This window comes from Haemaphysalis longicornis, unplaced genomic scaffold (assembly GCF_048455015.1).
Source record: "Haemaphysalis longicornis isolate Haplotype H1 unplaced genomic scaffold, Haemaphysalis longicornis Haplotype H1 scaffold_6, whole genome shotgun sequence".
In the NCBI taxonomy this organism is placed as follows: Eukaryota; Metazoa; Arthropoda; class Arachnida; order Ixodida; family Ixodidae; genus Haemaphysalis; species Haemaphysalis longicornis.
In genome coordinates, this window is record NW_027526407.1 from 5,604,322 (window position 1) to 5,616,288 (window position 11,967).

The following is an 11,967-nucleotide window of genomic DNA, read 5'->3' on the forward strand; positions in this document are numbered from 1 at the left end:
GTCAGAAATAAAGTGGTGAAAAAATGCCCACCGATTGGTATCCAAACCCACGCCCTCCAGAAAACCGGTCTGGTACTATGCCCACTACGCTACTGGCCGGGCCCGTGACTCGAGTCACGGCCTGGGGGTTAAAAAGAAGGTCCCCTTCAACCTGAGTAGTCCTAGTTGCGCTGGCTACCACCCCCAAGTGAAGGAAACAAAAAATACGTTAACATAAATACCGCAGAAAGTGGTGCGGACACAGCCATGCCGGTAGCGTAGTGGTCATCCTACCACACCGGTTTTCTGGAGGGCGTGGGTTCCGATCCCACCCTGCGTGCATTTTTTTCACCACTTTCTTTCTGAATCAAAAAATTCTTCATCTATTTCTATGACCTACCGCATTCCCCCCTTTGCTTTCCGAGGTTTTCTTGACTGCTAACCCTTATTCTGTCTATGCATATTTAAAAGTATTGTTATAGTGTGTTAGAAGCCAAAGAGCGAAATGATAGTACATAACCCCAAGCAATCCGCACATGTGCTAGGGCTCAGCTGAGTAGAATAAAAGTTTCGTGCTTGGTCCAACACGGTGCTCTCTTCCCTCTACAAACGTGTGGGAAATAACCTTCATTTTCACTAATTCCTCTCTGTTACATGTTGGTGGTTGTTGCCCGACATCGCTTCCCTCTCGTATTTGCTCGCCAATCCTCCAGGCTTCGTGAACCTTCATCACGTGTCTCCGTAGCGGGCGTCATATTCATCCTGCCATCATGGCTCCGCCCAGTGTGTCGGCGACTCCGCTGGTCGTCTTTACTGAGCCCCGCGAGCCTGGTTTCTTCACAGGCCCCTAAATGTCGACGTCGATGATTGGACCTGCACTACGAGCGGATCAGCACCCACCACGTTGGGACCCCACTATCATGCTCGCCCAGCTTCCTAACTGCTTTAGAGGTACGACCCTCACATGGTATGAGATCACTGAAGCCACCCTCTTAAACTAAGACGTTTGCAAAGCCAAGCTTTAGGTAGAGTTTGGCAAACCTGTCGCCCGTCAGCAACGTGCAAAAAGTGAACTTTCCTCTCCTGCTTAAACGTCGACCCAGCCGTACATCTCCTACATCGACGACGTTCTGCCTCTGTGTCGTAAGGTCGATGCCAGCATGACCGAGCAGGACAAAGTCGGGCATGTTCTCAAGAGAATGCAATACGACGCTTTTCACTTGCTGCTTTTCCAGGACTGCACCATAGCCGATGCTATCCTGAAAGAATGCCGCCGCTTCAAGAGAGCGAAGAGCCGGCGCACCACGCAGCAATTCGAACGGCTACTCACCTCCTCCACCAAGATTATGCAGAGAGGAATACGTGAAAATGAACGCTTATTTCTCAGACGTATTATCAGGAAAGCGAGCACCGTGGCAGGATGAATATGACGCATCCCCTTCTACAGGCATCTGAATCGCGTGTCTCACGCTGAACTGGACGTCATTCAACCCGAAATTGAGAGGGTACTCTCGAAGAATATTGTCGAGCCTTTGTGCATCCCCTGAGCCTCACCAATAGGGCTGGTAAAAAAGAAAGACAGCATTAGGCGATTTTTTGCTGATTACCGGCATCTGAATTATAGTACAAAAAAATCGTCTACCCCCTACCCAGTATTTACGATGCTCTCAACTCGTTACACGGGGCTAAATATTTCTCTTCTCTTGACTTTCGATCTGGCTACTGGCAGATAGCTGCTGATGAGAAGGACTGAGAGAAGACCGCTTTCTTCACACCGCACGACATTTACCAGGTCAAAGTAATGCCGTTCGGCCTATGCAGTGCTCCCGCAGTGTTCGAGCTAATGATACTCGTTTCTGCGCGGTTTCAAATGGTGAACATGCTTATGCTACCTTGGCGATGTAGTATTATGTTTACCCTCTTTTGAAACGCATCTTCAGCACCTTTGAGATATCCGCAAATTATTTCGACGTGCGGGGCTCCAGTTGAATTTAAAAAAATATCGCCTTCGCCGCCATCAGATAACCATCCTTGGCCATCTTGTTTGCAGTAATTGGGTTTAACCCGACCCTGACAAATTGCGCGCAGTCAAGTAATTCCCTGAGCCTTGCTCATCCAAGGACGCCCGCAGTTTTCTTGGCCTATGCTCTTACTTCTGGTGCTTTATATGGGATTTTTCGACATTGCAGGCCCTGTGACAGACCTTCTTAAAAATTATGCTGAGTTCAATTAGGGCGTATTTAAAGCAGAAGCGTTTGCTAAAATGATATCCACTCACCACTTCACCTATCTCGGCCCAATTCGATCCCACTGCCGCCACCGAAGTATACACTGACTCTAGCGGACATGGCATTGGCGGTATCTTCGCTCAGCGACACGATGATAGAGACCGTGTTATTGCACACCCCAGCCGCCTCTTGACATCCGCTGAACAGAACTACTCAATCATTGAGTGGGAGTGCTTGGCACTGGTGTGACCTGTAGCAAAATTTCGCCCGTATCATTATGGAGGCCCCTTTTTGTTGATAACCCACCACCACGTGCTCTGCTGGCTTTCTTCTTTGAAAGATCCAACAGGGCGCCTAGATCACTGGGCGGTGCGTCTGCAGGAGTATTCATACACAATAGTTTATAAGACCGGCCGCTAGCATCGAGACGCCGAGTGCCTGTCTCGTTACCCGGTTGACAACCGTGACCCTGCTGTTTCGAGAAACTCAAGTAGTGGGCTCGTAATAACGGATTTGTTACGCCTTCGGGACGACAAGCGCCGCAATCCATCCCCGGGCGCAATTATGAACCGTTCGAACTCTGCCTTCCATGACCCTTCACTTGGCCTTTTTAACTGACGCAATGGGGTCCTCTATCGCTACAACATCCGCCCCGAGGGTCCAGAGTTGCTTTCGGTCCTCCCTAAACATGTGCGCGTGGACGTTCTCCAGCAACTCCATGACTTGCCCACTGCAGGCCACCTCGGAATTTCTCGCACCTACGACCGTGTACGTCGTCGCTACTTCTGGTAAGGCCTTTATGGGTCTGTACGGTGTTATGTAGCATCTTGCGACCTCTGCCAACGCCGTAAAAATCGTACGACATCCCCAGCAGACCTGTTCCAGCCAGTAGATATGCCCACCGAACCATGTTTTTGATTAGGCGTCGATCTCCTACGTCCTTTCCCAATATCCGCTTCTCCCCACGTGTGGTTCGCGGTCGCCACGGATTCCGCCACACGTTACGGCAGTACACGCTCTGCCCACTAGCTGTGCTTTGACGTTGCCGGTTTTCTTCTCAAAAAACGTCATCCTTCATCATGCCACTCCTCGCCAGCTCCTTACTGATCGGGGCCACTATTTCTTGTCTCGCATTGCTGCTGATATTCTTCGTGCTTTCTCAACGCAACACAAGATCTTGACTTCTTACCATCCCCAGACGAATGATCTCACTGAGGCACTCAACACAACACTTACCAACATGCTCTCAATGTATGTCTCCGATGACCATCGTGATTGACATGTAGCATTACCGTACGTCTTATTTGCGTACAATTCGCCCCGTCACGACACTGCTGGATATTCTCCCTTTTACGTGCTCTACTGTCGCGAGCCCGCTTTCCCACTGGAAACTATCTTGCAACCTTCAGTTCCAACTTCCCAATATGCCCGAGCCGCAGTTGACCATGCCGACCATGCTCGACAAGTCGCCCGCTATCGCCTCTGCTCGTGGCACTTTTCCCAAAAGGCGCTTTTCGATTCCCGGCATCGAGACCTCCAGTTCTCACCTGCGACACTTGTTCTTCTGTGGTTGCCGCGTGGGGCTCTCTTAGAAACTGTTTTTCAGTTACTAGGGAATCTACCTTGTGATCCGTCAAGTGGCCCCAGTCACATACAAAATCTCTCCAGCCGCCCTACGTCAACTTACCACCTTGGCGCAGGCAAAACAGACATTTTCCACGTTTCTCGCCTCAAGCCATACCATCGCCTTTCGCAACATCGCCGTTGGAAGCAACGAGACGGCGCTTTTGCCGCGGGGGTTATAGTACAGTGTGTCAGCAGCTAAAGAACGAAATGTTAGTACATACCCAAAAATTGCGGACATGTTCTTGGGGCTGAGCTGAGCAGAAGAGGCTCGTGCTAGGTCCAACACGGCGCTCACTTCCTTGTACATACGTGTGTTAAATGCACCCTCATTTTCACGTATTCTTCTTCGTCACAATATATATACGTTATAAATGTAGTGCCACTTCTTCCATCCGCACCAAAAAAAAACATCTATTCCATCTTTTTCCAAATGCAAAAAAAAACCGAGCCTAACCGAGGCAACTCTACAAATACACCAGGATCTTTGTTCGTAGTGCTTCTTCATCGAAACAAATTTGATTGTACCTGAACAGTATTTATCGCACCCTGAAAAGAACTTTCAAGTCAGGAAGCCACGGCTACATGACAACCATAGTAGCGGTATAAATATGCGGAAAAAGTTGTAAAACCGGTCGCCGCCCTTATCACTGAGAAGACACTTCAGGTTGCATTCCCGCTGGGCAGGCTGTTTCCAACAAATCTTTTGCGAAACAACAAAAGGCGTTAGACTTTTTTGTTGCGAATAAAACGAAAAATTCCCTAGATGTTTTCAAACCACGATCACCTAAAGAAACATCTTCATTTGGGCAAAACACGAGTGTTGATATGAACTACACGCAGGGCTGTAGGGTCAATGTGCTGATTGTACCTTGGGTCCAGGAAACCGCGAGCGAATAAAACTTTATGGAGTTGTGGAAAATTGTTAGGCGCTGCAATAGACAGGGGGCAATCTTCAAAATGAAGCATAGAGGTACTTTGTGTCGCAGTCCTGTAGTTAGCTTAAATTTTTTTTCTGGCTGCTCAAGCTCTATTTCATGTAACTTCAATACCATTTTTTTTTTCTCTTTTAATTCCTCCTTCTTCACTTCCCTTGAGTAGGGTAGCCAATCGAACTGTAACCTGGCTAGCCTCCCTGCCTTCCATGCACTGTAATATTCTTCCTATTATGATACACACTTTTGTAATTTAAACGGCAACAGAAAATCCGAAGAATGCGACAGGGCCTTAAAGGGACACTGAAGTGATTTGTAAACATTGCGGGATTACTAGCGCAAATTGTAGTTCGGAGTCCGTAGGCATTGTTTCGACCACTCTGGCCGCGTTTACGCGAATTTATTTAGTAGAAAAATCAATTCGAAAATGCTTTCCTCCTCTCTTTACGCTCGCCCATTTTTTGTGGCGTTTTCGTGTGACGTCAGCAGGAGATGAGCTGGAAAATGGCTGCGCTATTGCACGGTTCGCCGACCAGCCGACCTACCGATCAAGTCAGTCGGCCCAGCGTTTCGTCCGCCGGCCGCCGACGGATCGTCGCTATTCGCTCGCTCAATTGAAACTAAGCCACAACACCTTTGTGAATGAAAGAATGTGCCTTTCCTTACTTTGTTAGTTTGTACACTATGTCAAACTCAGAGTCCGGGTCGCTCCAAAGAAGCGCTGCACAAGTGCACATGCGACGCTTCGCTGACTTTACGCTAGTAGGAAACTCTAAGGCCAATTGAAGGCGGGAGAAGAGTCAGCGAAGTCAATATAGGTACTAAGAAAATAAAATCACATGAAACGTTTCCCGTACAGCGCAAAACTAGGGAGCAGGAAGCACTTTTTGCGCTGGGTAAACAAGCACAGCGGTCAGCAGCACGACCGCACATCTGCGAACGCTTTTCCGTCAAAGAAATGCATTTGCTAGACGTGAGATATTGTGGAAGTTTGTGGGACACTTACTGCAGGAGTGATATACAACAAATAGTCACATAAAGTACTTAAAATGCTTACAATAATTAAAAGTGTAAACTGGTCACACATTATAAACCTTATATATCCAAACTGGCCAGCGCCGGCTCGTGGGCTAGCGGTCTAAGGCACTGGAATTAGTTTTGAAAGTCGCAAGTTCGAATCTCCGAGGGTACATGTATTTTTTTTTGTAAGTTGATTTTTTCGTATGCGGCCTATCTTTTCTGAACTGAGTTCACCATTTTTGGGCCGTAACGTTCACTGCTCCACGAGCGAGATCGCAGAACGCGCGCATACTGACAATGACGCGCTAGCGAGGTCTCGTAGGCGTGCTGTTGCCACAAGCACCGACTGCTTGCGGGCAGTGGGCCCACGCCTGAATCAGCACACCCTTGGCCTGGTGCGAACTAGCTTTTTACGAGCAGACATGAGTGAGGCAAGCTCCGAATATGCGAGAAAAGCGCATGGCATTTGAGAGTCTGCGGTGACGCGGAGGGCGTTCATCCACTGCTTAGGCCTCGTCTAGTGATTTCTACGATTCCAAGCCGCCCTGGGAGGTTTATCTTAGACATTTGACAGCCGACAACATGGCAGAAGCGCGGTACGGCGATGATTGCAAAATCGAGAATGCCCATCCAACAATGCCATCAGATGTCAAGCATGTTGTTTTACAGAACCGAAACCGAAACCGAAACTTTTGATTGCTAACCTTGGGCATCGTCCAATCACGGTGCCCCCCCGCTCCTGACGTCACTGCCTTTAGTTGGTGCGGCCGCCACCAACCGCGCATAGTAGTTTTTCTTCTTTCGCGCTTTGTAAAATAATTACCGATTTGTCAAACGGATAAACGATGAATAGTGTATTAACTTGAGCCAGTCTACACAGTGCAAGCGAAAACGGGAGCTTGACAAATTCACTTCAGTGTCCCTTTAAAAATCTATGAAGCGAATACATTTATCATTTCAGTGTAAATAAATCCAACAAACCACGATATTTTACTTTAGCCCCTGATTTGTACTATACTCTAGCTCCCTTCTGCAATTCAACACGAAGTAATTTTTGTTTTGCTGCACACTTTAGGTTTTATAATAACCTTTAAAGAAGAAACTTTTTACCACGCCTTTCAATAAAAACAGTGCAGATGAAGTGTGAAAATGATTATACTGATTCTTCGGGGAAACTTCATTTGTATTACAACTCGGCAAGACGGACCTCGCAAATTGCAAAGTGCTTCGTAGTAATTTGTCAACGGCACATGCTTGTTCACGCAATCAACTATTCACTGTGACTGATAATACAGTTTAGCACTTTCGTGCCCCAACAGATAAATTTCAGCTATAACGCCGATTACATCCCGGTGCAGAGTAATAAGTCTTTGTATGAGGACGTTCATGTTTCGACTTTGATAGGTTCGGTTTAGTCTCCCTGGGTATTCTTTCTCGTGCGTTTAATGAGTACAATCGTTCCTGTTAATTGTTTTCTTTGTGTTGTATTCGAACAGATGATACCTATATCCTTATTGCCGCTGCTTTTTGCGGCATGTATGGGGACTTCTTGGCCCAACAAGCTGCCACCTAACATAATCATCATCTTTGCGGACGACTTGGTGTGTACTGTGCATTTTTATCTCTTTTTTGTTCGGCGAGCTTCACTTATTGCAAAAACGTACTTATTGTATGAGTGAATTTGCTGAATCAGTTTTTAAAATGAAGCTCTTTTAGATTTTTTTTATTTATACCGGACCTCCAACTACTGAAGCTCAAGAAACGTCGGCTGGTTGAATCTAAAGAAATACGTTCCAAGCTGCTTTGTACAATAAGGTACTTGAATTGCAACTTGAGTTTACTTTCATTTTTTTCACAAGATACCTCACCACACGTGTATTTTCAAAACGGACAGTATTTGAATTGAAACATAACCCTCCCGGAAAGCAACATTTTCCTTATCGGTGTACCGCAGATACAACTGTATTGTGTTGTCTGTATTATAACCTGTCTTACAAGCACAAAGAGGACTATACTCGCCAAATAGTACAAAATAAAAATGGTGTCTCTGGATTTCGTTTCAGTTACACCTGTAAATCTTTCAAGACATTGCTGAGTTTTGGAGTACAATCAAAAGCCAGTTTGATGTCTCAGCAGCAATAGAATTGGGCAAAATCGTAAGAACAAAATTTCGCCTTTTTGCTATTTGGGCGTCTAAATATTTTAGCACTCTATTTCAATCGTACGCCGTGATAAGAAGAGACAGCCTAATAAATATATATCACAGCTAAGAGCAAATCCAAGTTCAGGATGAACTTGGATTTGCTCTTGGATTTGCCAATACAGGAAACGTGGTGTGAAGACTTGTTCACCCAGAAGCGCTTTAGCGGTCAGGGCGAGCAACTGGCACGCAACCTTGCGTTGACGATGCATTCCGGGTAGCGCTCGTTTGTTACTGTCGTCGTCTTGGCTCCAGCGCCTCACTACAAGCGTTCATTCACAACCAAGTCCTTGTCATAAAATTCTACCTTTGAATTTACAAGATTATTATAACGTTTGTGGAGATACACACCGTAAAATTAGGCTTGAATATCATATGTAAATATATTTTGCTTCGATTTCAGTCATTTGACCACGTGCCCTACGAAGTTTGTGTTCTAAAGTCGAAATTTATCTTTGTAGATATTTCCTTGGGTGAGAATTCAAAGCATGATTAACTCCTTGTGTTTAAATGTTGTGACACTAATTTTACATGCACCCCACCACAAGTATATTAAAAATAGCTTAAACATCCTTTAAATAATGTGTAATTTAATGAATCTAAGTAAAAACAAGTTGAATGTTTTTTCAACAGTGCAAGTAATGAACAATTCTAGAAGAAAAATATTAGCCATTGTAGATCTCCTCGCGTAAATAAAAAAACGAGCTGTAGTGAACACCTTCGTTTTGAAAAATAATACGAACATTACTTGAAATCCATGGATCTGGCATTTTGGTTGGGGGCAGAGATCATGTCTCTCATTCCTCGTGAGACTGCCAGGATTCCTTTTCCCACAATTTGGGACATCTCATAGCGAAATCATTACGCTTTCGCCAGTTGTTTTATGCAACATTTTCTGGCATAAACCTATTCAACCAAGGAGCTTGATAGTTTAATGTCCAAGAATATGTACACATGCACTTTCGCACAAATCAATTTTGTCACAAACGAATTGGTTACGGAACCCCCCCCCCCCAAGTTTTTTTTTACTTGTGGTTATTTTTATTTGTTTCGCATGCAAGCAAAACAGGCTTCGCATTTAAATGCTCTTTTAAAAAATAAACCTTCATAGAATATTGACCCGCATTTTTCGCCTTTGTCGATATTGTTCTAGAAATTTAGGCATATCTGCAAAACGCCTTTCTCGTAGTTTGAACTCTTTCAACCGAGCAGTGTAAACTGGGCTTTGATGACTCGGTCACTCAGTCGGGCGGTTGTTTGTTCGGTCAATCATCGGTCAATTTGTCAAGATGTCTAGAGCCTAAATTTTTTAACCCTATTTATGTTGGCTTGAATCGCTTGGGTGCCCCATCCCAAAAGGACAAAAGTTCTTCAACCTACGTATGGTTTTGCTTACATAAAGTAAGAGAAAATACGCGAGAAAATTATATTTCTCGTTTTTTGACTTCGTGGCTACCATTATAACATTAGCGAGTACAAAGAAAACGTTTTCACTTATCAATATTTGACCCTAACAAACCAAGTACGTTTTCTTGGCTCCTACATGGCATCAATTAAAGCGAGCGACGTTACCTGATCAGAAAATTGGAACAGAAAAACAGGCGGATGATTTTGGATTCTGTTGAAAGAGTTTTCTAAACAACTAACAACAAAACACACGTAAAAGGGCGTAAACAGCCGTAAAAAATTGATAACGCCATTGAACCACAGTAAACAAAGGAAATAGCTGAGACCCTCTAACTAATGCATTTCTGTACATAAACGTAGGGACATGATGCATGATGACAAATACGATAACATTTTAAATGCACCAAGAGCGAGCAAACATCACGCGCAAACAGTCACATGGCTGTGCTGCAAAATATGGAGGTGTAATCGTGTAATTGAATTAGTTTAAATATTAACTGTGCTACCAGAAACATATACTGGTAGTAAAACAAATCTGTATTGTCAGGTAGATGAATAGAGAGATAACCTTCAGAGTCACATAAAAAATTCAGCCGCGTTCAGGGTACAGTACAAGATGGTTAGTTTGAACTCGACGGGGACCATAAAATTGCTCGAATTAAGCCGAGTTTGAATTAGCGGGCGGGCGCTAGAATGAATGGGCATCGCACCACACTGTGCGGGCCGAACACAAAAAAGCCACCTCTGTACTCAGTATGGCGAACAGACGCTACTACACGTTTATGGAAGGTAATTTATAAATAATAATCATGAAACTCGAACAGTGAACGAAAATATTTCCTCATTCAGTTATACGTAGGAAGCAGGGACTAATATGCATTAATGTGAGCAGCGAGCCGTAATGTCACAATAATTACGCCGTTTTTTCTTGTAAACGTGATAATTGCGTGACAGGGTTTATTTTCATAAATTTGCAACACTTTGTAATCAGTCTTGGCTGACGTATTCTTCAGGGAGCGATGGAAACCAGGCGATTCTAGTTCGAGTAATTGTTCTGGAAACACGCACGTTTGAATTATCGGGAGTTTTCTCCCATTGAGGTATAAAGGATTTTAACGGGACAAAGACGTCCATTCAAATTATCTGTAATTTCCCATTACCCGACTTAGAATTAACGAGCTTTAACGTATAAGAATTCCGAAAGAGGACTGTGCATCAGAGAACCTGGAAATACATGTTGCTCGGCCGGCGTACTAAGTAGGTAGTATTTAGCGTACGAATAGGACTGTCTGCAATGAGAGGAAATAGGACAAGTTTTCTTTATGTTGATGGGCATCAGCCATTATTCGCACCATGTTGGAACCAACGAAGGATAAGACTGTAGGGCGGCAGTGCCATTAGAATTTTGAAGAGGGCGATAAATGACACAATCCTCGGCGAATAGACGAAGTTTAGAAGATATGTTATTGGGGAGGTCATTATATAGATGAAGAATAGTAGAGGGTCTAGAAGAGTGCTTTGAGGTACGCCGGAGGTAGCAGGGTGTAGGACGGAGCTATAGTTATTAGGGCAAACGAACTGCTGACGGTTTGTCAATTATTCACATATACAATAAAAACAACATCTATTTGGGGTTAAGACATGAAAGCTTCAGACATAATCTGTTATGGAAAACTTTGGGGAAATTATGGGCATCTGTGTAAGTGTTGCTGTTGGAGGGCCAATAGAAATGAAGAGAAGGAAGGCGAAGTTGGAGTTTCGGCTCGACTAGACTTGCGCCATCAGCCTTACTCTGTGCCTGTATTTACGGTGTCTCTTCTAAATATAACTTTCTTCTAACAACCTACCTCGCGGTTGCCGCGTGAAAATATCAAAGAAATGTGATTTTACTTGGTGGCGGAGCCCCAAGTGGAATGATCGCAGCTAGCATGACGCCCTTCTACGAACACCTTGCTCGGTCGCAAAGAAGCGTGTACAAGACACCTCAAAATAAATGACCAGCCGCGCGTCGTGATCACACATTTCACAGAAACGTAGGCCCCACTTTTAAAAGCTCTCGAAGATGTGCACATTCACGCAGTCCACTGACGTTGCAGCCACATACCCACTTTGGGTGTATTTCTTTTGTGCCCCTTGTACCGAAAAACAAGTGTTTTAGACAGCTTCTGGTTGCTCCAGTGATAGGAAGAATTAAAGAAGCTTAAAGCACCGGTTTCCAACTTGAAGACGGTTCGACAGCCAGCACATTTTCATTAGGGAGTCACTTCACGTGCTTCCGTTTGATGATAAAAAAAGAGTTAGATGTGATGTAAACAAAGTAAAATTTCTTTCGAAATTTCAATAGAACAACTAAGTGTTATCAATATTCATAAAAAGATAAAACACTTCTTAACGGGGCATCATCAAGGCTGGTGAAATAAAATTGTGAATAAAATTGAGATAATATTTCCAAATTTGAAGAATCATCAAAACTAAAAAGAGTTGTATTTTCTCTGATGAAGGCGAGCCCGGAATTGTGGAACGGGCCTGCTAATCAATTTAAATATTCGTAATTATATTGCCGTGTCGTTGCGAA

General features: G+C 44.4%; 1 protein-coding gene across 1 annotated transcript in view; it reads left to right on the forward strand.

The window, feature by feature from the left end:
* Positions 1-7,285: 7,285 nt before the first annotated feature.
* Positions 7,286-11,967, forward strand: part of LOC144141760 (arylsulfatase B-like) — a 28,302-nt gene continuing 23,620 nt past the window's right edge. The window contains exon 1 of the mRNA XM_077673262.1: positions 7,286-7,386. Coding sequence (XP_077529388.1) covers positions 7,324-7,386 — 63 coding nt within the window. The 5' untranslated portion in view covers positions 7,286-7,323. The remainder of the gene's footprint in view (positions 7,387-11,967) is intronic.